This window comes from Vidua chalybeata, chromosome 22 (assembly GCF_026979565.1).
Source record: "Vidua chalybeata isolate OUT-0048 chromosome 22, bVidCha1 merged haplotype, whole genome shotgun sequence".
NCBI classification, from domain to species: Eukaryota; Metazoa; Chordata; class Aves; order Passeriformes; family Viduidae; genus Vidua; species Vidua chalybeata.
In genome coordinates, this window is record NC_071551.1 from 1,235,763 (window position 1) to 1,260,272 (window position 24,510).

At 45.7% G+C, this 24,510-nt stretch overlaps 1 protein-coding gene across 3 annotated transcripts in view; it reads left to right on the forward strand.

The window, feature by feature from the left end:
- CAPZB (capping actin protein of muscle Z-line subunit beta) overlaps positions 1–24,510 on the forward strand; it is a 66,702-nt gene that overhangs the window by 17,329 nt on the left and 24,863 nt on the right. For all 3 annotated transcript variants that reach the window (XM_053963129.1, XM_053963130.1, XM_053963131.1), the window contains exons 2-3: positions 7,099–7,188; positions 18,350–18,471. In XM_053963129.1, coding sequence (XP_053819104.1) covers positions 7,099–7,188; positions 18,350–18,471 — 212 coding nt within the window. The remainder of the gene's footprint in view (positions 1–7,098; positions 7,189–18,349; positions 18,472–24,510) is intronic.

The window sequence follows — 24,510 nt, forward strand, 5'->3', positions numbered from 1 at the left end:
CAGTGCTGTGCTGTAACGGGTTATTTGCATTTTGTTTAGTTAAGATTTTCTATCTGTAGTTAGAGCTAACAAAGAAAATGTTATCTTTGTGAAATTGAGACTTAAAATGGGGAAAATCCCCCACTGTGCAGTAACATTAATCATAAAACCTCTTGGCAAAGTTGGTCAGTTCTACAGGCAACTTCAGTGTCTTTAATCCATTTATTAAAAGTTAAGCATGTTTTTTGCAATCTTTGCAACTTTTATCTGAAGCCCCACTTTCCTCTTTCATGTGGGGCTAACAGATTGCATAGTCACTCACTGCCACGATTTATTGGGAAGTGACTTTTTGCAAACTTCATGCTTCACAGGAATTCTTGGCACCAGATGAAAGCCAGTAAATTGCATTGTCATGTTCAATGACAAGTTTAATAAATAAAATATTGTTTCTGTTATCCAGAAGACAAATGCTAGTGCAGAAATCATTAGTGATCCTGGCAAAAGGTTGGGATGTGTAGCTGTTCCCAGAAAGCCTTGGTGCTTTTCTGGTGGTGTGTGATGGCTCTTTTCCTTGGACAAATGATGGAGAGTTGCACTGGATTTCTATAAACTAAAGTGATACATTAGTTTTGAGGGTAGATGCAGGTATGTGCCACCTGGAAGTACTTGCTGGGAAGGAGGTGCCAAGGAAATGCTAATTTTTCCCTGTGTGCTGTACACCTTTGTAGATGTTCTAACAGGAGCAGCATCTGGCCAGAAAACACCTACAGGGATGGGAACCACCTGCAGAATGTGCTCCTGGAGATGCCTGATCCTTACCTGTAAACAGTTAGGGAATTACAGACAAGTGCCCTGCTCCAGGCTATCAGGGGTTGTAGTTCCTTTTCCCTGGGTGTAAAACTTTTTGAACTGGTTGGTCCATGAGATCAGGCTGCAGGCAGCTCTGGATTATTTAGAAGCCCACAGATGGGAGTGCCTTCAGTGTGTTATAATTCACTTGATAATTGTTTTAGAGTTGGGCTGGGGCGTTGGAGCTTGTCCTGTGGACAGAAAACTGGCCCTGTTTGGAGGTGGGAATGAGGAAAGGAAATTGGGTACAGCTGATTGCAAGGATGCTTGGAAGAGCTGCTGGAGGCTAAAGTGATAAACAAGGATTTGGCAAAACACTGATCCTTGAGCTTGTCTGGAGGAGGAGAAGATCCCTTTGGTAGCTGCCCCTAGAAGCCCATTGTTACTCCTTTAATCTGTGCAGGACTTGCCCCGGCTGTGTTGGCAGCCTGAAATGGTGAGAAGTATCCCATGTCAGCAGCACTCTGGTGCCAAAGAAAGTGAAGCTGCCTTGCTTCTCTCCTGCCTATGGATTATTTTAGTTCCTCTTCATGAGGCTTCAGGGCAGATGTATGAGCTACTTGTTCCTAGAGAACCTCTTTAAAGAGGTCCCTCTTGTCCTTCTGAATTTCACCCGTGTTCCATTCCTGGAGCAATGGAGGACAAAAGCTGCTCAGTGTTCCTGGGTGTTTTGGCTGTGTTTGCAGTGTGTACAACACTGAGACCTGAATTCAGAAAACAGGTTGTGACAGTGTGTTCAGTCATTAATTTGGGCTAGTACTGCTATGTGCTCAGTTGTACTTAAAAGTTAGAGCACTGCAGAATGAAATGAATAATATACAGGAGAATGTCTCCAAGGAGGATTCGCTGACTCAAAAGCTGTGACGTGACTTGTACAATTGCTCTGTAAATAAATACAGATTACAGGGGACCTGGGGGAGCCAGAGTACAGCAGCTTCTGCTAAAGCCTTCCGATCCATCACTTCTTGCTTTTATTTTAATCTCTAATCCTTCTCACTCGGCATTCGTGGAACGAGTGGTGTCAGCACTTGGGCTGTTTGGTCTTGACCGCAGCAAATTGGGCTGAGCTCGTTCCTGAGCGTACGATGTGGTCAAAAGTGTTTGAGATAATAAAAGCCACTGGATCCATCCCAACCAAAACCAGACAAAGGTAAAAGTGGCTGAAGAGAAGGAGAATGAGGTCTGCGTCAGTGTTTTGTTTTTTAATAATCTTTGACCTTTTATGACTGTCCACAGCAGAGTCTGTGTTCAGGTTTTATTACCTTTGATTGTTTCCTAACTGTACTATTGCTGTTTCTCCCCTAGCACACCTTGCTGTCACAGAGCTGTGATTTATGAGTCCATTACAAATGGTTTTAGATAGGATCTGCCAGAGGAAGGTTAATAGTCAAGGGAAAAATCATGTGGAAAAACAGATTGCGAGGAATATGTGCAGCTGATGGAAATGTCATGAGTGCAGAACTTCTCTGGGCTTTCCCAGGTCAGACGGTTATTCCTGTTCCCATCTAATATCCTAAAAAGTGAATGCTGACAGCTGAGAAGGGAACCTTGCAACTTAACATACTACTGTACTTTTTATTACCCAAGGGTTACAATAATTCAACCCTTGCTGCAGCTTCTAGCAGTAATACTATCCTATTGTGTAATTGGAAAAGGGAGTCTTCTGCCCTTGGAACTCTGGAAGTTGGCAGGGATTAAAATGACAAGCAGGAGGGGAAGCTGGGTATCTGTTTCAATTAAAAAAACTTAGTGTTGTAGTACCACAAAGCTGAAACATTAGTCAGACATTCCTGTTGGGAGAACTGACAGGAAATATGTGATTTACAGTCTTGGGTATGTCTGCAGCTTAAAAGGAAGGAAAAAGAGTCATTTGCTGGTTGTGTACTTCTGGCCCTGGATTAATTTACAGAGGTATTTTGCCTGCAAACTGACCAGTGACCAGAGTGATCTGATGTGTGGTAGCTTTGAATTGCATGGCATCGAGCAGATGTTCTGGTTGCAGTGTCTCTTGAGGTTTTTACCTTGTATTTTTGCTGTCTGAACATTGAGATGCTGCTTGTACTTTGAATTTGGGTAACCTTTCAGATGCCAGTCTTGACTGGAGCTTGGGTGAGAAGTGTCTCCAAGATGTTTATCTGTCACATCAGGTGTGTGGCTTTTTCAACTGCAGTAATTTCTAGGTCCCCCAGTTGTTCTCAGCTGATGTCAACAGATGGAAAAGGGGGTGAGGAGCACAATCATGCCTGGAGTAGAAATGTTGTACTGGCTTTGCTGGTGGAAAATATTTGGTGGCCCAATTATTATTATTATGAATTATTTCCCAGGAAAGGCTGAACTGGGAGGAGCTCCCACTGCTGTAGCACTGAGCTGTCTCAGCTCTTGGCTCAGGAGCTTGCAAGTGGGGTTAATGCAGAAATAGAGCACAGAAGTGAAACCAGCCTGGGTTTCTGTTTGAAAACACTGCCCAGCTCTGTTTATGCTCAGCAATAACAGGGTCAGATGAGGAGTGTCCCAACAGAGGTGTGAAGGGAGATTCAATCCACAGGACTTTGTGATAAATGGGACCAAATTCCTGCTGACTGCAAGGCCAGGAGCTTTAAATGAGTCTTTTTTTTACCTCCTTTCAAGTGGAGTGGCATTGGGATGGGAAGAGCTGCAGGTTTGTGTAAGCCCTCCTGGAAGATGGAATATAGGTGAAGTCTCATGTAACTGGCAATGGAGAACTGTCCATTGCCACACTTGGGAATAAAGCCTGTGGATTTCTGTAGGTGTATGTATCAAAAGCATGTGTAAAAATATTTTAGAAATACAGAATATCTGCAGTAACTCGGCCAAGTGCTGGTGTCTGTTGAAAAGAGCAAACTTCAGTGAAGTGCTCCTGGTTCTGCTGGAGCTGGAAAGGCTCTGGATGTGTGTCCTGGTGCAGAAGAGCTCGTTGGTCAGGTGCCAGTGCTGTGCTGGGGGGCTGCAGGTCGGGTTTGGTGCCCAGGGCTGTGCAGGAGCAGCTCTCTGCTCCCAGGTTTGTGTGGTGTTGGGGCAGCTCCTGTTTGCTGAGGATTCCAGCACACAGTACCCCTGTGCCCCTCACCCCAAGGAGCTCTGGGCTTTAGACAGATGGGAGTCAAAAGGAAGTCCAGCTTGTTGCCTGTTTCTTTTTTTTTTTTTTTTTTTTGTGATTTTCATACCTATAGTAACTACCTGGGATGTTTTATTTGTTTTTTCTGCATTGAAAAACATCTGCCCATACTCAGCCTTTAAAATTAAGGTGCACAGCTGTGCCCCTTTTCAGCTGCACATTTATACAGTTTTTGAAAAAAAATTTCAGTGCTGTTTTTTCTGATTTGAGCTTTAACACAGAATGCCCAGATGACCAGAGACCTGTGGCTGTTGTGAGAGGTTTTCTCTTTTGGAAATAAGCTAAATACAGCAAAGAGACCAAAAAGAAGTGGGGGTGCAGACGAAGGAAGCTGTAAAATAACTAGTACAGACATCCTCATAACCTTTTTCCCTGGGGCAGTGCCACGGGAATGCTGTAACAGGTGCTTAAATGGAGATTCTAGATAGGCAAACATCTTTAAAGGAAACTTATTAAAGTGCTTTCATCTAAACTAATATTTTTAGTCTTTGAGATTCCTACGATCTCTAAATCCTTCAGTGACTTCAGCTTTAATAAAGCTTCATTTAGAATTTCTGTCTGAACTCCCTGCTCCTCCACAGGAGGTTCTGGGCTGGATGAAACAGGAATGGTGGAAAACGACCTCCTACCATGTAAACACCAAGCTCATTAAGTGCTGTAAGCTCAAAGAGCTTGGCTTTGGGAGCAGCCCAGCCTGGGAGACAGCCTGTCTGATCACCTGCTCAGAGAGCAGGAGCCTCTTCTTGGGTAAAGGCAAAAATTCCATGGAAGTGTTTTGTCTGGAGGTCTTTTAAGAAACCTGGTCTTCAGTATGTGATTTTACAAAAGAATTAAGCAAATGTGAATCCAGGACAGGTGAAGTTGAGAGAAGTAGGTGGGGTTTGGCATGTCCTGAGTTCCCCCAGAGCACCTTCCTCTCACACAGTTGTGGGAAGACTCTGGGGGGTTTCAGCACCACTGATCCAGTGCCACTCTCAAAACTGCAGTGGCAGCACATCCTGGGATATTCACCTTCTGTAAAACCAGGGAGCTGTGTGCTGCTGGTGCTGGCACCTGGGATATGCTCCCTGTCCCTCTGTGTGTCAGTGCCTACAGCTGCTCCATCTCCTCCAGCTGGGCAGAGGCTGGAGCCAGAGGCTGGCTTTGAACCAGAGGCTGGGTTTGACCACACACCTGGCTTTTAGATCTTCACCTGCAGAGAAAGAACCAGGAGCAGAGGATCCTGGTTCACTTCCCTGTTCAGTTCTGAAATGGGTCATACCAGATGTCTCTGATACCCCAAGGTACCACTTTGCCCTGTGATTTGTCAGCTTGTGTTGCCTTCTTGACCATTCCAGCCAGATTTATGCTGGATTAAAGTGGCTGTGTAACCATGGATTTAGGGACACAACTGCAGCAAAACCTGCCTTTATATTGGTGCTTTAAGAGATCTGCTGGCAAGCTGTTTAATTACCTAAATGCTGTGTGAGAAACTGAGGAGTCCTGCTGCTCAGCCTTGCTTTTCCCTCCTGGGTACCAGGGAAATGCACTGTACCAGGCACTGTGTGTGCCTGCATAGTTTTGGTTTTCCACTGCACACAGCCATGCATGTCAGCCGTGTCTGAACCCCTTGGAGGATCTCTGCCTTAAACAGTCCTGCTCGTGTCTTTTATCACTGTTACAGAATGCATTGGGTAAAAATGGTCACTCCAGGCTCTCTTGGTTAATCCATAAACACTGCAATACACTGCCTCCATGCAGTGTGTTTTATTTTCAGTTTGCCTCCCTGTAAAATACTTACTCTGGGCTTGCAGCTTTAGTGGTGGTTTTTAACATCCTTCCCCAGGCTTTTTTGTCTTTTAAACAATTCCAGCTGGCAGAGGAGGACAGAGCACTTCCCTGAGTGTTCCCATGATCCACAAGTGAGGGGCACGACCCTGTGGCAATGTGCCAGGTTTCCTTCCTGGATGCAGGAGATAGCAGGAGCTACAGACAATACTTGGGAGGAGAGATCCCCTCCTGGGCATGGCTGCAGGAGCTGGGCAGGCACAGGTCACCTCCAGAGTCTCTGTCCTTGGGCTCTGAGCGTTCAGTAGCTAAAAGTGAGGAGTTCCCTTCCCATGGCCATCTAATGAACAGCTTCCTAATGATATCCACTAAACTTCCTCCTTCCCTCATTCCACAGGTTTGGCTTAATTGCAGGAAACTTGGCTTCCTGTTTCTCCCTGTCCTGGGGGCTGCTCTGTTCCATAATGTGATAATGGAGCTGTGTTAGTATTGTAGCTGTTTTTAAATAAGACTTTGGGAGCTTGACAGAACATGGGAGGGTGAAATTAAACCTCAGCTCCTGGGATTTGGGTGCCTGGAGATGGCAAAGAGAAAAAGGAGAGGAGGAGCAGTGAGAACAAACTGCTTGTGCTTCACCTGACCTGGGATCAAAGGAACTTGTGCATATTTTGAGTGCTGTTAGGTCAGCAGGAAAGTGTCTTTTTGTGTCTGTTGGTGGAAATAACAGCTAAAGGTTATGTCAGGACTGTGGCTCAACTCTTAACTGTCTGGGGCACATTTTCTGACTCTGGAGTTTAAGGGTGTTTCTTTGTGTCAGAACTGCTGTGAGACCAGCTACAGTGAGCCCTTTGGAGAAGGCTGCTGTGTTAGCTCTAAATAACTGATGTCCCTGATTTCTTAGATACAGACAGCTCTTGATGTGTGTTTTTTAGGAAGAGGGAAATCATGGATTATGCTTTATGTGCATCTTTCATTCTGGTTTTCTGATAAAGCTGCAGGGGAGAGGGAGCTCTGTAGTGGAACAGAGTTTGTCTTGGATGCTGGTTATATCAAACTGATCAGTGCAAATGAGGAAGTGTTAAACCTGCTTTGGGAAAAGGAACTTTCAGTTCCCTAACCCAGGTTATTATAGAGATAGTGTGGAAAAACAACACATTAAACACTTACAGAAACATTGGAAGGAGTTTTAGTGAGGTAAAGACTGGACTCCTTTCTATCACAGCGTTAAGTTGCCAAGTCAATAATCCACAATGAAATGTAATGAGTTTTACTTGTATTAATGCAAAGCATGCTGCTACTGAGAGCTGGGAGCTGTGTGTTGTGTCTCCTGTCCCCCTTCTGACCGAGGGCTCTTCTTGTTCCTGCAGAGTGACCAGCAGTTGGATTGTGCCTTGGATTTGATGAGGCGTCTGCCTCCGCAGCAGATAGAGAAGAATCTCAGTGACCTCATTGACTTGGTGAGTACTGGATGCTGTCCCCAGGAAGTGCCTGTTGACAAAGGCCTGGTATGTAAGAACTTCCTCTGGGGCATCTGGAAGGTCTGGTGAGTTGTCTGTCCCCTTGTCTTTGGGCAAGGTTGAACGAACAACCATTGGCCAGGCAATGTCAGGAATCCAGGGATTGTTTTGGGCTGTGTGTGCAGGGACACTTGGTGAGTGTGAGCAGTCATTAGAGCTCTCCTAATGAGCTTACCCCAGGTGCCAGCTTGGAGGCTGCTGTTTGAATTTGGGACAGTGTGTACAGATGGATGCAGGCCCTTGCACCTGGGTATTATCTCCTGTTAAACAGCCTGCTGTGTGGAGCTCTGGGAGGTGCAGGGGCTGTGCTGCCCCACACTCTGCAAAGACACTGCTGAGAATGTCTGGGCATCTGGAGAACACCCAAATCTATTTATAATTTGTGCTCTCTCAGATGTTCTGCAGTCTAGTGTCAAAAACCAAACCTGGCTGACCATCTTGTGTCTGATATCTTTTTTTCTGCTTGTCCCTGGAACTTTTGTGTCCTTTACACATTGCTAGGGAGGAAAACTGACATAAGAAGGATTTCTAGGCTCATTACAAGTTGCACATCCTGTGATGCACGTTTGGGCTGTAATAACCTGGCCAGTGCCAACTGTCCCTTAAAACTGTGTGAGGCACAGTTGCCTCTGGAGTAACTAAAGGTGTTACTGAAATATGGATTTAATCTGTGCAGAGTCTGCTAGTGGGAAAACTGGATTCTATTGTCCACTCTAAATGCATGGCTTATTTCTGACCTAAGCTTCTAAATTTGTGCAGAAGAGCAGCTGCTCACCAGGTAGAGGTTTGGTTGGGAAGTGCTTCTAAAGCTGGTGTTGGTAAACTATGGTCAAAAAGTTGTGGCTGACTTAAATTTATCAAACTCTAAACATTTCTTTTACTTAAAGCCAAGGTACAGGTAAGAGCTCTGGGGGTCAGGAAAGAAATTATTCCCTGCAGGAAAGGATTATTTCTCTCTCTTGAAACCATTTAATAATTGGCTACATCTGTGCCCCCAAAACCCTTGGCAGCCTAAAGCATCGTTTTTGTGGCTGTTGCTGGAGGTAGGACACAAGTAACTAAATCACTGATCTGATCTGGTGTGACAAGGTTGGTTTTGTGATGAAATTGGCAGGACTCAGTGGGTCCCAGGGTTTGAGCAGCTCCCAGGACCACTCAAAACAAGGAGTTGTTTGGTCAGCCATGGTAAGCTTGACTGTGTAATTGGTCTGAGATTTTTTTAATGACTCAGAAAATTGCTGGGTACCTCTAAATGCTGGAATTACTTTTGGATGGTGCTCATTAGTGCTCTACATGCTTTGCATCAGCAACACGCTCCCTGGGCTCCTTTTCATAGTGTAACATGAACCAGACTAGTTTGGTGCCTGTTGGGAGGAGGGTCTGTGTCCCCCACACGAGATATTGCAGCCCCTCTGGGGCAGAGATGAAATAATTTGTTAAATCCAGCACAATAATTTGTTAAATCCAGCAGACTCCTCCTGGGGTCTGCACTGGTTAGACAAGAGCAGTGTGTGCTCTGCCACCTGTAATAGGTCCAGAGACATCACGAGCCAGACTCGAGCAAATAGATTTTTGACCTTTTTTTGGCAAATTTCATCCCGACCTTTACATCTGTCATTTTGATTCTGCTGCTTGTTCCATTAGCAGATGATAACCTCCTTGAGAAAAAAGGGCAGACTCCAAATGCACAATGAGCGTGAGCATGTTCATTAAATTGAGGGGAAGAACTGTAAAACATGGCACCCTGACTTCTTGGCTTTCTTGTGCTGGGTTTCCTTGCTCAGTCCACTGCCACGGTGGAGGAGGTGTGAAGCAGAGGCTCATGTCAATATTTGGGGTGAAGTTTAGGGTATTACTTGAAGTCTGTTTGCAGCTCAGTGTGCCATGGTCTTTTTATAGGATTTAGTCTCCAGACTGATGGTAGCTGCTTGCTTAAGATCCATTGAAAGGACAGAAGATGGCTCAGAAATGTCATTGTATGTAAAGAGTTTTCCAAAACTAAGACAGTAAGGAGCAGGCATCTCCTTCCCAGAGTCCTGGAATGGTTTGTGGTGGGAGGGACCTTAAAGCTCATCCAGTCCCACCCCCTGCCATGGGGCAGGGGCACCTTCTGAGAGACCACCTCGCTGCCAGCCCTGTCCAGCCTGGCCATGGACACTTCCAGGGATCCAGGGGCAGCCACAGCTTCTCTGGGCAGCCTCTGCCAGACCCTCACAGGAAGGAGTTTCTTCCCAATATCCCATCTAACCCTGCCCTCTGGCAGTTTAAAATCACTCCCATCCTTCCTGCTGGGAAGGATAACCACACTAAGTTCCCTCCCTGAGGTCCCTCTTACTCTATCCATGGTCTGCTGCTTGTGGCTCATAAAAGAACATCTTGGTACCCAACTGAATACATGGAGTGTGTCCAGGACTGTCCATGACTGCCCCCAAGTGTTGTGCTGACAAGGGAAATGGCTCAAACTTGAACAGAAGTAAAAGTGTGGGTGGAAGAAGAGAATTTTTGGGTCACTGGCCCTCATCAGCCCAGACACTTTTCATTCATTAGCAAAACAGTTTGTGGTTTGCCCTTTCACCACATCTGTTGTTGGGTTTTTCAGACTGCTGAGGCTTCAATTAGAGTTCATTAGAGACCTTGTCAATCACAGCCCTCCAGAAGTCCTGCCTGAAAGAAGCTGTGCATGGTGCTGGAAATGGGCCTTGGCATGGAATGCTCTGCTAGGGGTTCAGTTAGTCATTATGTGTAAATACACTACTCAGAGGCTGTCAGTGTGCAAGAGGACTTCTGATTCTCTACAGAACGAGTTTGCTGGAGGCACATGCCTTTTTAAGGACAACTAATTTAAATTGGAATAGTTTTCCACAGAGCTCCTCAGGAATCTGTGAGCCTTGGAGCATCTACCAGTGGGCCAAGTCCAAGCTGAAAAGAAGTTGCCAAAAGAGGAGAAAGGTGATTGCACTGCTCTTAAATGGGTTTGTTGTGAGGATGCTCCACATCAAAGGTTGGACTTGATGAACTTCAAGGTCTTGTCCAATCTAAATGATTATTTGTGTAGTGACAGCACTTGGAGCATTAGTTCAGATGTTAAGTGTGTCACAAAAATGCTGTTTCACCTCCTTATTGCCTCGCAGAGTCCAGGAGCTGCTGATTCACTGTGCTACCCAGGGAACCCTGTTGTGAATCACATCTGTTCTCATCACCTGCTGGAAAGGGGACTGTGAGGGTGTTCTCTGCTTGGAAATGTGTCCTGGGATCAGCTGGACAGATCAGGTTTTGTGTGGCTCATGAAGTCACACTGAGTGTTAGGAGGCATGAGGGAGGGAAGCTGGTAGAGCTCACTTCTCAGTGGCCAAGCAGCTCACCCTGAAAGGTCAGAACAACCCATGGCAATTGGTCTCCTGCTTCCTTTCTCTGAGGGTCAGCTGTACAGAAAGTCAGCCCTCTGTGCTTTTAGCTGTGCTTTTCCCAGGAGAAATCCCAAAGAAGGATCAGCTTCTAGGCAGTGCTGCCATGGAGGGTCCCTTCCTAGGACATCTTGGCAGCACAGGACAAGGTGGATGAGTGGTGTCTAGGGCTGCAGCCTCCAGACTCCTTTTGGGGTATTTTCTTCAGACAGCTTCAGTGATGTGTCTTTGAGGGCTGAGGTGGCAAAGGTGGAGGGAAACTGAATTTATTGTCCTCGTGGTCCATGTGCAGCAAATAACAGATCTGTGACAGGATTGCCTTGATGGCTTTGACTCGGGTGTGGAAGTTGATGCACTCTTAGTCCTGGTGCAAGTCAAGCAGGTTCCTTTAGCAAGTACAAATTTCCTGCTGAGTGTTTAATTTGGATGTTTGCCTGGGTGTGTATAATACAAATTAGATGAAAAATCTAGCTGACTCGGGAAAATCAGATGCCTGGCATGAAGCAGGGACAGAAAATGGCCTTCACAGAATGGACAGGCTTGCCAGGAGAGGGAGGGAGGGTTGCTCACAGCCACGGCTTCCTCCCTCTCTTCTCCCAGTAAGCCTGGTATTGAAACAGCAATCATTCCCAAACGTGAAAGCTTTCTTGAAGAACAGAACCAAGTAATGCTTCCATTGAAGAATTAAAGTGAAAGTTCTTTACAGACACAGCAGTCATAACTTTGCTGGTTATTTTTTAAGGCTCTGTTTGCAATTAAAGATCTGGGAGGTGATCAGCTCTCCTTTCTCATCACAGGGGAATACTGAAGTATTTTTAGTAGAATGTGTTACTTTTTAGAAAGTCCTGGAGTGACGAATCTTAAAATGTATAAACTTCTGATTTTGAAATATTTGAACACAGTTCAGGCTGTTGCTTCATGCGAGCTCCAGGCAAGTCCCAAATCTGCTTGCATGCCTTCAGTCACTGAAGATATACAAAGCTACAGAATTTACCCCCAGGCAAACTGCACTGCTCAGGCTGCACAGACCATAAAGAACATGAGAATGTGACTGGAGCTTTTTGTGTTTGGAGTCCAAGAGCCTGAGCACTGTGCAGCATTGCAGGGAGAGATAAAATAATTGGATGCAGATGGCCAGCTGAGCGTCTGGTGAGGCTGGAAGATGTTTTAAACAAAAAATCAGATCCAGTGAAAGCTGAAAAAGAGGTGGTGGAAGCAGAAGTGCTTTGACAGCCCTGTGGGCTCAAAGCTGAGTCTTTGACCTGCTGTTCTGCCTGGACTTGCTGACCTGTGGGATGAGCTCCCAGCAGCCAGGCAGGTTTCTAATACAAGGATTGTTGGCTAAAGAAAGGGGCTCTGGCTCTCTGAATAAATTTATGGTGGTTGAGAGCCAGTTTTTCCATTTGGTGAGTGGCTGTAAGCAGGAGCTTTTCCAGCCAGCAAAGATTACCTCTGAATATCCTGATGGTAGTTGGAGATAGCAATTAATATATGTAAACTGTTAATGTGATGCTTGGCTTAGAGCTAGCAACCTCACTTCCTGACATGAGATTGGAAAAGGGACTTTCAATTCTGGCCTTATATCACGTATTCTTCCTATTTTTAAGCCTTTTTGTCTTCCAGGCTCCTGCCACTGCACTGCTGGTGTTAGAGACCCTTAACATATCTGTTTGAATATCTGAGTGTGTGTGAAGATGGAAACCTCCCTAACCTCTTTAAAGGATGGAGGGGAAAGCTGGGATAGAGAAATAACACTGGAGAGAGTATGTCCTGCATATCCCTGAATTGTTACTGGATATCTCCAAGCCCAGCTGGACTCTGACACAAGCAGTCAGGACTTCCCAAGATACTGATACTCTGTGATGGCTCCTGGGACTGGGACTGGTAATAGGATCCAGGAGCCTTCACCTGCAGGTCACCAGTCACAGCCCAGGGCACTCTGGCTGTGCCTGCCAGATGGCTGCCTTTTGTTTCAGAAGGGGAATCCAGCAAAAGCCCTGTTTTATCCTGCAAGGCACAGGAAGAAAGCCAAGGATCCTATTTTATGAATGGTTCTCACCTTTTTAAATGTGGTTCCTCAAGCTGAATTAAAACATTCTGTAATTAATGTGACATGTCTGCTATGACACAGTTAGCTGGACAAACCTGGATTTGCAACCATGTTAACATCTGTCTTTTTCCAGAAAAGCTCATTTGGCTTAATTTTGGTTTTGCCAATTCTTGCAGTGCTGGAATTGAGAGCAAGTACATGAATAACACTGAGCTGTTTCCAGTGTCAATTATATGTCTGAATACAAAAGTCCATTTAAGTGTCATTTCATAAACAAAGCTTGATGATTGTGTGGCCTTTGGACCTGTGATGGATCCAATTAAGGTTTAGCACTGTGTGGATTTGTGGGAGTGACTTAACTGGTGGTTTTAGGCCCAAGATGAGTGGAGCCAGGCTGCCTTCTTGAGCTTCCACAACATTTGCTGGGCCGTGCCTGCCTTCTGCAGGAACAGGAAATTCTGAGCCTGTGCAAGGACCCTGAAACATGAGAATAATGCTTTATTAGATGAAATAAATAACTGTGGAGGTGTGCCAGAGGGTTATTTTGTGAGAGGGTCAGGGAGCTTCCATGGACTGTTCTGTGTCTGAGTGGTTTCCCCAACCATGGGAGCAGGTCTTCTGTCCTCCTTTCATGTTGGAAGTTCACATGTGATGAAAATACCTTCCTGGTGGGATGGGGCTTTTAATTAAAAACTGCTCTCATCACATGCATGTTCAGATATCTGCAGGTTCAGACACCTGCACCTTGCAGATGCAGATTCAAAACACAGATAGATCTGAATGGCTCCTTAGCTAATTGAAATTTGCCTCATCTTCCCAGAATTGTAGAAATGTTTGGGTTGGGAGGGTCCTTAAATATCACTCAGTGCCACCCCTGCCATAGGCAGGGACACCTCCCACTGTCCCAGGCTGCTCCAAGCCCTGTCCAGCCTGGCCTTGGGCACTGCCAGGGATCCAGGGGCAGCCACAGCTGCTCTGGGCAGCCAGGGCGTGCCCACCTTCCCAGGGAAGGATTTCTTTCTAATTTCCAAATTAAACTTAATCTCTTTCAGTCTGAAGCTGTTCTTCCTTGTTCCTTCTGCTTCTTTAAGGAAAAAAAAAAAAAAAAAGTATACTCTTTAATTTTGCTGCATTTAGCATAGTTCTCCAGTGTGTAAGGTTCCTGTGGAAGTCAGTAATGCTGACCTTGGAGTAAACATGGAAAAATACTCTTTCTAAGGACTGGTACACCAGGAATGTTGCTGTTTCAGTAGTAGATGTGGTACTTTTCAATCAAGGCTGTAGAAGAAAACAGCCACCTGGGTGTACTCAACTGGAGTGGAACTGTCCTGAGTGTGTGAAGTGCAGAATTTGGTGCAATTCAGTGTGGTCGAAGAAAGGATGGGGGCTGTGTGTCAGACATGGAGAACTGAGATATTACTCCTCTTTCCTCTATGAATTTGTTTTTAGATATTGTTTAAAAATACTTTAAAAAATAATCCAGAAGCAATTGTTTAATTGCTAATAAGCTCCTTGAACCAAGAAGCGAGTTCAGAAGGAATGGTTGAGCTTAACTACTCCAAAAGGGGTACGGTTTCCACTTTGGCACAAGTGATTATTTGTCTTGATAGCAGAGCAGTTGCCTTAATTAAAACACTGTCCACATACCTGGGCAGCTCTGCTGGAGAATTTGGTTACACAGGACAACAGGACCCTTGTTCGACACACTTCCCTCACTTTCTCATTCAGGTTTTCTTTCCTCTGCACTACACATCCTTTGTGTATCTCCTTGGAAAAAAATATCCCCCAAACACCGTGCCCTGTTCCTTCTGAATGATGCTGCTGTTCTTCCAGGCCAAGCCCCAGATCTTCTTTTTTTCTTTCCAATTTACATTGAGGGTGGTCTCACTTCCTGAGTAGCCAGAGCCACCAGAAGAGATGACTGAGAGCTGATCTGGGGGGAACAAGGGTGCAGTAGGGCCAGGTGACATTAATGCTGGCCTTCAGCTGGAGATACAAGGTGCAGATTGTGTTCTGCATGTGACCTTGCAGTGCTTAGAATGGGAAAAGATTGTGTCAGAACAGAGGTGGGAGCCCAGTCTTTGCTTATAAAAGAACCTCGTCCTCCAGTGTTTGCACCACAGTGACATTTATTTGTAGTGCAGTGATGAATGGAACAAAATCACTGCTTTGGTGTTTCAGTTTGTCCTGAGGAGTGGCTTAATTCTTGTGTTTCTAAATTTAAGTCAAAATTCCACATGTGATGACTGCCATAGATAAGTTCTCAGGCACCTGAGTGAGTTTTGGCTCTTCAGTTGACATAGAACAACCTTAACAAGAAAAATTCACAAATCCACAGTTGTTGAAAACTCAGAGCATCACTTGCCTTCCAAGCAGAGTTGCCTTTGCTGGGATCAGAAGATAAACTGAATCCTGCAAGAGTCTGGATGTACACAACAGTAGTTTAAATGTTTTAGTAAGAGTCAATACTTGACATGGAAAAGAATCCAAAGGACCTAAATTCAGAAGGAGTCATAGTCTCATGAACATAAACCTGAAGTGTTTAAAGCTGCAAATTACCTTGTTCAAATTACTACCTTTGCCTTGTAAGCAGTTTTCAAGAGTAGAAGAGGAAAGGCAGTGTGCATAAGTGGTAAATTAATTATTAGGAATGTAATAATAATTAATTAATAATTATTAGTTGATGTAATAAATAGTATAAAAATTACATTCTTGGAGTAACTGTGCCACACTTGGGTGCTTTTCCAATAATTAGAATTACACGAGTAGTTCCATCAGCTGGAATATCTGTTTTTTATAAATACTGTAGAAATTTTCTAATATTTCCAAACTAGATGAGTAGGTTTTCTTCTGTTTTATTCTGAAAGACAAGAAGGGGAAAAGAATAGATTGCCTGAAGTCCTGTGGAGTGTCTGTACCAAGGAGATGGGATATACAGCTTGTTTTACGGTGGAGGGTTATAAAACAGTGCAGTATTATATTCCAGTAAGTGTGTGAGATAATGCAGTCACTGTTATGGCTGTAGGAATAACCACAGCCCTCAGAAATTGGGAAAGAGACCCTGCTCATGAATTTTTGTTACCAAATCATCCCCAGATAAGTTTAGTTCAGTAGATTGCATCTTAAAAAAACAATGGGTTACAAGTTCTTCTAGTCAATATGGGATTGTGCTCTGAGCCCTGCAGAAACCCCACACCAGGCATGTGCTGTTCTTAAAAGAAAGTTAAATCTAAAAGTTACTTGTGAGGGTTTTTTTATAAGAGTTGTAAATTCAGCTTTTCTGCAGGGGTATCAACTTGGCCTCGGGTTTGAGTTTCTTGTGAGAATGTTTTGTGTGGATATTTGGGGTTGAAGGAATGCACAGCGAGGCCTCTCGTGCTCCCTTACCACACGTGTAGTGTAGGCTGTTCCCAAAGAAACAGAGTGGAAACAGAGGCTGGGAAAAAGCCACTTCCCCCCGATTCTGTTTTCATCCCTATTGCTCATCCCAAAGGCAGGTCAGAGCCAGTCTGTTCCTGGGTGTTTCCCTGTGCTGATGGGCTCGTGGCCAAGGGCTGTGTTTCACTGGTCACCTCTGGATCCAGCTCCAGTGCTGGGCTGCTCTGGGCTGGCTGGGCTCTATCTGAAGGTCAAGCAGGCAGATTGAGTTGCTGTCAGCCTGAAGAGTTGACCCAAAACTAATGGTTAATGGGGAAGGGAAGGAAGGGACAGAGGGGAACCAGATGTGCTCACAGACACAGATCATTACACCTACCTTACACCACCACACTGCTGATTTGGATCAGCCCCAGGAAGTGTTTGGGTTGTCTGGTCTCAGGAAGAGGAAGAATTTCCCTAAAAGCTGCTGCTGCTTGTCCACTTCTATTTACCCAGGAATGTGTTGTGGTTTTGAGGCCTCTTCAGCCAGGCCTGCAGGTACCAAAGGAAGAACTCCCATGAGAGCCCCGGGCTGGGTTAAATCCTGAACTGCCCTGCTCTTGGTCTGGGCTCTGCAGTTCTCACTCACAGCCACATTACAGTCTGTAGAGACCAAAATAAAAACACTCAGATGAATATTTCAGCTTTTTCAGCACTTTACCAACCATGTCTTGGTTTGCATCTGATTTTTTGTGTATTTAAGGATTGATTGTGTGGGTCAGGTGTTGCATCACTTGCTGGTCTCCTCTGAGAGCCATGGAATGGTTTGGGTTGGAGGGACCTTAAAGCCCATCCAGTGCCACCCTTGCCATGTGCAGGGACACCTTCCACTGTCCCAGGTTGCTCCAGACCCTGTCCAGCCTGACCTTGGACACTTCCAGGGATGAGGCAGCCACAGTTTGTTTTGTCATTTCCATTTAAGATTTTTTTTTTTTTTAATTTTTCATAGTCACATTGGTTTATGTGTCCCTGCTCACTCTGACTGTCATCCTCTGTGTGTTACTGCCTTGTACTTGGGATTAGGAATGTTTTTGTTCTGGGCAGTTTGAGCTCTTCTGTCCAGTCTAGTGCATTAAAATAGTTTCGGGGCTGTTGCACCCCAAATTTGTTTTTTCTCCTCTAGGCTTCTTTCCTTTGAAATGGTGCTAATCCATTCACTGAATCAATGGCTTGATGAGAAGAAAGCACATGTCCATGTTTTCTTTATTCCTCCCTCCCTCCGCTTTTCATTTCTTATGAGTTGTGAATTCATCACTCCATGATTAATTTTGCCCTTGATTGCCTTTTGTCCTCATGTTCTCAGTCAGGTTTTCGTCTCTATGGTGCAGAGTGATATGCAGTAGACATTTCACACTGCTTATTTCTTTCTTGTTTTATTAGCACATTGTTACCAATCTGTTCAAGGGTATGCCAGTTGTCCTGTGGTCCTGTTGTGTTGTTGGGAAAGGGCATTTTGCTTCAGTCCATTTCCTTGCAGTGAAATCTGGACTGTTGTTCCAGCAGGAAGCACACGATGCACTGATTGTTTGAGGGCAGCAGCTGCAGGAATGATTGTTGGTGGTCCCTGGGCTGGACTGGGGCACAGGGCTGCACGTTACCTGAAGTGTGTGCAGGGACATGGAGCCTCGTGTCCCTGCAGGACATCACAGACCCTCTGCCACAGTGGAAGCAGAGCTTGTCTTTGTCCACGTGCAGAGCAGGGAGGCAGTTGGGTCCCGGATCCATGGAAGCTGTGGAGGATGCAGGAGGTGTGTTGGATTTGACACGTGACGCACACGGACACGTTATTCACCTTAGCCAGCCTGGTCATGCTTGGCTACGTCCCTGGAAACTGCTCTGAGCTTGACCCAGAGGGGAGCTTGGGAAAGCTCACTCCAGCCTATGGCTGGTGGATTCCTTTAGCAGCTCCCTCATTCCCACTCCACTGTAAATATTTACCTTCATCCACCAGCCCTGGACAGTCGCTGCCCTGGCCAGCCTTGGCACAGAGTGAACGTGGAGCGTGTGTGTACTGAGGTGTGCTGGGCCACAGATGTGTGGCAGTAATTACACCTGAAATTATTGGAGGTGAGAGCACAGGGCTGTGTTGTAAATGAAGTGATTTCATGAGGAGTTTTGGCTTTGGGACAGATGTGGGCTGTTAATAACAAAAGCTGTTCTTAGGGGTGCCCGTGCCTTCCAACCTTAACGTGTTGCCCTCTCTCCCCTCCCTGTTTGCTCCCCCCTGCAGGTCCCGAGCCTGTGTGAAGATCTCCTCTCCTCTGTGGATCAGCCCTTGAAGATTGCACGAGACAAGGTGGTGGGGAAGGATTATCTATTGTGTGACTACAACAGAGATGGGGACTCGTACAGGTGAGTTCCCAGCCAGAGCTGGGGCTACCTGCTGCTCTCTAAATGACATCCATGGGCAGGCCTTGCAGGCCCTTCTCCCTCTTATTTTCAGCCAAAAAAACATCAGTCATTTAAAGATTTAGAGCCCCAAATGTGCTGTTGTTACCGTGCTGAAGGGGGTGACTGATGTATTTGTCTTTGTTTTCTGTATTCTGGATTGAAACCAGTCAGTTCTCTAGCAGAAATGGCCTTGATAGGAAATCAGAGCAATGCAAAGTTATAAAATCTCTGGAATGGATAATGACAGAAAAGAGATGATGCAAGCCATGGGTTTAAACAAAATCATCTTCAGCTTGTACAAAACAGGGTGGATTTGCCAGCTGGGAAAGGCTCTTTCACTCAATGTTTTGCAAAGAATTGACTGACTTTGGACTCAGAGTCATTAGTTCTGTTTGAAAATCTTGGCCCAAGTTTTTACCAAAGAAAAGGAATCCCCATCTACCAAAATAGCTGATATATTCTGAGGACTGGAGAAAAAAACAATGAAAATAATTGAACCCTATAAGCTGTGTATAATTACAATATAATTAATTTTGAAGCAGGAGGGGCTGTAATGCTGGTACAATCAGGTTTCAGTGTTTTGGCTGCCACATTGAGCACGGTCTCTCTTTTTTCACATTTGAGAATTTTCACATTTCAGAGGAAATGTATTTTCCTGTACCTTGCAGTTGGGATGATATTTTTCATTTATTTTTAAGTAATCCCTTCCCTTTCTCACATTGCCTGGCTTTCCTTAATGGCTGTAGTGACAGTGGTATAGTTCCAGATATTTAAGAATCATGAGTTTACAGTCCAGAAGCCTCTGTGACTCCTGCAGCACTTTTATTCTTTCCCTTAACAAAGGATGCTGGGCTGTGAGGTAACGACCCCATTCATCTCCTGCCCTGGATTACCAGCTCAGCCATCCTGCTACTTCTAGGGATGATTCTCAGGCTTCCACTTATCTCTTCTTGTACCTTCAGTGTCATAATGTACATTTTAGTTCTTGGAATTATCTCCAGAAAGAGTCTTACTTTGCTCTGTGTAGATTTGATGTAGTGTTTTACATTATCTGGCCAGAATGTTTCAAGAATTGTGTTTCAAAGTAGAGTTTCAGAAAATATTTTTTAACAAATCTTTTTTGGCTCAGGCATCACTGCAGAAGCAGGTGAGCTTGTAAAGGATTCGAGATGAATTGGTTCAGTTGCTTTGAGTTGCAGGAAAGGTCCCGCTCTAATGTGAAGCACGTGTGTGTGGATGATTTACACAGAGAACATGCTGAGATACATTTTGTCCTAGAAACAAGAGATGGAGAATGAGAGTGGATGCAGAGTTTGACAGTGCCTCTGGATTATGGCTGAGTGTAAATCCTAATGAGTTGTTTAAAATACAACCTATTGCAGGGGGCCAGCAAGTGAGCAGGACGCGAAGGTGGAGTGTCACTCACGTTCTTTAGGGCACTAATGTCATATTTACAAACTATTCCAACCTTCTACAAAAGAGCCTGGTGCCTTCTATAAAAGCATTTTGCACTAATTTTGTGTGCCCCAGCTGGTTAGATCTGTGTTAGCAGATAAATCAGTTCTGAATTAGTGGATAAAATAGGAGCTTAGAGCTTCTGCCCCCCATGAGATGTACCCACACAGCTGCAGCCCCTCTGGCAGAGGCAGGAGGAGGGATTAAATCCTGAATTTCTTGTGGATCTTTCAAGAGATGCTTTCTCCCTGAAGTCGTGGTGTTTCTTGCAGCCCCTTTGCATCCTGCTCAGGCTGCTGACGTGGACATCAGTCACCAGGGACTCAGGGAGCTGGAAAAGGCACTGGTTAGACAGTAATGGGACATGGTGCAATCACTAATAACCCCTGTGTTTAATTAGGGTACATGACAGGCCTTCCTCTAAGGTCAGTGTCACTCCTGCCTCCGAAATTTGCTCCATCTCTTTCTGAGAAGGTATTAAATAGCTACAAGGAAGCAGGAGGAATTTGGTTTTTAAAATCACTTTGAAATTTTCGGGACTTATTAAGTAATGAGGTTTCAGAAAAGCTCTTCCATTTGTTCCTCTAGAACAGGCACCATGTGTTAATTGCTGGCATGAAAGAATCCTGTTCCTAAGGCTTTTGATTCAGGCGTTCTGGATTGAAGTGATTCTTCCTTCTGGAATTGATTGGTCCCAGCTCTGATTCATGAAGTAAATTCTTTCCTTCAGCCCATAGCAGAAGCCTTTGAAACCCCAGCAACACTGCCCTGTGCATGTTAATCCCATTCTGTGCCTGTGTCCAGACACTGCTTCATACCTCATAAAATCTGCAGTTGTTACTGGGAAGTGGCTCTTACACTAATTTAATCAATTAGGCCAAGATCTAGGAGGAGTTCACTGGGCTTTTAAAAGCTTTTGATATTTCCACAGTCATTTTTCAGACCCACATGCTCAATTAGAAGTACCAGGGAATCTTTTTCCCTGCTTGACACGTGCTGCATCCCCAGTTCCTGCACACTCCAAGCTAAACACCTTTCCTTCCTATTGGACAGGTTGCTAATTGCATTTCTTTTAGCAAGAAATTCTTTTAATCCAAGAATTTCCAAGCATTCTGTGGGCAACTGAGCCTCACTGTGCTTCAGCAGGAGAGGTGGGGCTGGGCAGTCAGACTTTCTCACTGGGAATCAGTTTTACAGGGTTGGGTTTTTCCAGTGGCTTCACAATTTGACTGGGAATTTGCCTGTAAAAAAAGCTGCTGTGAGAAGTGAACATCCTAATTCTTAGCCCAGCACAGTTTAGTCTTTCCTTATGTTTAGACAGACTTGGTTTGGTCCATCTTGAACATGGATCAGACTAGAAAGTGGATTTTTGGAGTCTCCTTGGATCTTCATAAATAGATAATTTTTATTTTCTTCATATTATTAAATCCTGCTTGTGGGAGTCTCACAGGTACTTCTGTGAGTGCTCCTGGAATAACAAAGGTTTGTGAAGGATATCAAACGGTCCTGGAATCCACATTGTGAAGGCAGAGCTTTTATTAATTTTATTTTTTAATATTAGACTTCAAGGTTGCTGACTTTGTCCATACATTTCCACTCAAAGTGTGTTTGATCACTCTGTTAAATGGAATCCTTATGGGAAATTTGGGGCCAACAACAGTGAAACCTGTTAGCTGAAACACAAACCATTCTCTTTTGGGGAAATTAGAGGTCTGACTTTTGAAATTTAAGTGCTTGTCCATCTGTCTTTCTTCAAATAGCCTCCAGTTAAGTGTTTAAATGTGTTGTGGGTGCATTTCCACAAAAATAAAAAATACAAGGCTGTGTTAGGAGGTTTTTTTGTTGGTAAAGCTGCTGCTGGCTCCAGCTGGATTGGGATGAAAATGCCACAAGCTGCTGGCTGGAAGGGTGTGTTTGGGCTGTCCCTGAGTGCCATTCCTGCAGCCAGGGGAAGAGCTTTGGTGTTTGCACTTGGAGCATCTCCCGGTGGTTCTGCAGGAGCTGCCTGCTCACCCTCTGCAGCAGCTGAGCCATCTGGGAGCACCAGGGTAGCACCGGGGGGGTTTATGTGAATCTCTTTCAGAGATTTTAGGTAAAGGAGTGAAGAAGGAGCTGAGAAGGGACCTCATCCCTGTGTGTCCCTGTCTGAAGGGGGGCTCTGAGCAGGGCTCTGCTCCCTGGAACCCAGCAGTGGCACCAGAGGAACGGGCAGGGACTGATCCCAGGGAGCTCCACCTGAACGTGAGGAAGAACGACTTTACACGCTCTGGGACGCATTGCCCAGAGAGGCTGTGGAGTGTCCCTCACTGGAGATGCTCCAGCCCCATCCAGACTCAGTCCTGTGCCCTGTGCCCTGGCTGACCCTGTGGGAGCAGGGAGGTGGCACCAGATGAGGCCCTGTGGGCCCTTCCAGCCTGACCCAGCTGGGTCTTGTGGCTGTTGACTCCTCTCCAAAGCAACCACATTTTAAACAGCTGTTTAAAATCACAAAACCCCAGAATCACTGAGGTTGGAAAAACCCTCCAAAACCATCAAGTCCAACCTTGACCAGTCCCCACCCTGTCCCCAGCCCAGAGCATGTCCAGGCCTTCCTTGGACACCTCCAGGGATGGGCACTCCAAACCTCCCTGGGCAGCCCCTGCCAAGGCCTGAGCACCCTTTCCACGGGGAAATTCCTCCTGGTGTCCACCCTGAGCCTGCCCTGGCCCAGCCTGAGGCCGTTCCCTCTGCTCCTGTCCCTGTTCCCTGGGAGCAGAGCCCGACCCCCCCCAGCTGTCCCCTCCTGTCAGGAGCTGTGCAGAGCCTGAAGGCCCCCCCTGAGCCTCCTTTTCTCCAGGCTGAGTCCCTTCCCCAGCTCCCTCAGCCTCTCCTGGTGCTCCAGCCCCTCCAGGTCCTTCTCGTGGTGAGGGCCCAGAACTGGACACAGCCCTGAGATGAGAACCATGACCTGAAAACATCACTTGGGTGGAAGTGACACAACTACTCCACTTTCCCTAGTCTCACCTTTCCTGTCGGGTGTGGTCAGGAGGAGTTGTGGGAGCATAGCAGAGGCTGGGCTTTGTGCTTTGCACCAAAGAGGTGTCAGAGCCTGCTGCCTTTCTGAGAAATGAGTGACAAAGAAAAGAAGCCTTTCCCTGTGGCCAGCACTGGGACCTGGTGGTGCAGCCAGGGGTTGGGAAAAGTGAGTGGGGAAGGGGGAGATAAAGGGTGGAGGTGCTTTTCTTTGAGCCAGCAGTGCTATGTGTAAGTTGGTTACTCCAAGGGGAAATGAAAAGCAAAATGCAGGTTTCCAGAACGGGAGTTATAAAAGCCTCAAGCAGATGGGCAAAGAGTTCCATTAATCTTTTAATACCAAATCTTTCATTAAGAACACAAAAATCTCTTCCACACCTGCAGAAATTGTTGTAAAACCTGCAGCTTTACAAACCCTGTTAAATCCTTCAAACTGTTCAAAGGGTTTCCTAATGTTATGCTAAAGGTAGAGTTTATTTCAAAGCAGAATAGTGGAGGACAATGTGGACCTTAATCATAGCCAGCAGTGTTTGGCTCAAATACTGTCAGATCCTAAATAAACGGCACAATCAATTTGTATTTGCATGAAAGCAGTTTTTAATATTTAATGTTCAACAGCTGAAGCCTTATTGTTGAATATATAAGAAGGAAAAGATTGAAACCCAAGATATTTTTTTTATATATATAGAAAACCTGAATGCAGGGAATGACCCCCAGGTGAGTTTTGAGGGTTCAGTGTCCCCTTTTTGCCAGTGTTTGAAATGGCTGTGGAGAGTGCACTTCTTACAGGTAGATTGCTCTGGGCACCTTTTGGTTCTTTTGGAAGTTCAGCATCTGTGGATGAGGTCAGACCCACCAATATTAAACCTCTCTGAGCCATGGAATATCCTGAGCTGGAAGGGACCCCCAAGGACCATCCAGGCCAACTCCTGGCCCTGCACAGACACCCCAGCAATCCCTGGGAGTGTTGTCCACATGCTCCTGGGAGCTCTGGCAGCCTCGGGGCCGTGAGCAGGCTCTGTCTCGTTGTCTTGGTTGAAAAGCAGGTGTCTGCTGAGGAAGGCAGGAGCCTCCCCTGAAATGGGAAGTGCAAACCCCCTCCCTCTGAATTGTTACCATTTTGAAATTAAGGGGCTCTCAAGCAAAAATATGGGAATAGGAATAACAGTTCTTTACTAGGAAAACTAAAAATACAAATGTAATAGTACAAATGAAAAAAAACCTACTGACAGAGTCAGAACAGGCCCTGGCACCCTGTGGGTCAGGGTGGTGGCACAGTCCCATTCCATGGTGGCTCAGCCCTCCTGCAGTGCCAGCTGTGCTTCTGCTGGAGCAGGATCCTGGACAAGGTTGGAGTTTTCCTCTGAAGCTCCAGGGCTGGTGGAGATTGGCCTGGGCTTCCTCTGGGAATGCAGTGGAGATGAGCCTGGGCTTCCTCTGGGAATGCAGTGGGGCAGAAAGCTGCTCCTCTGGGAATGCAGTGGAGAAGGCTGCTGTGGTGTCCCAAATCTCAGATTGTATCCAGGTAGGAAT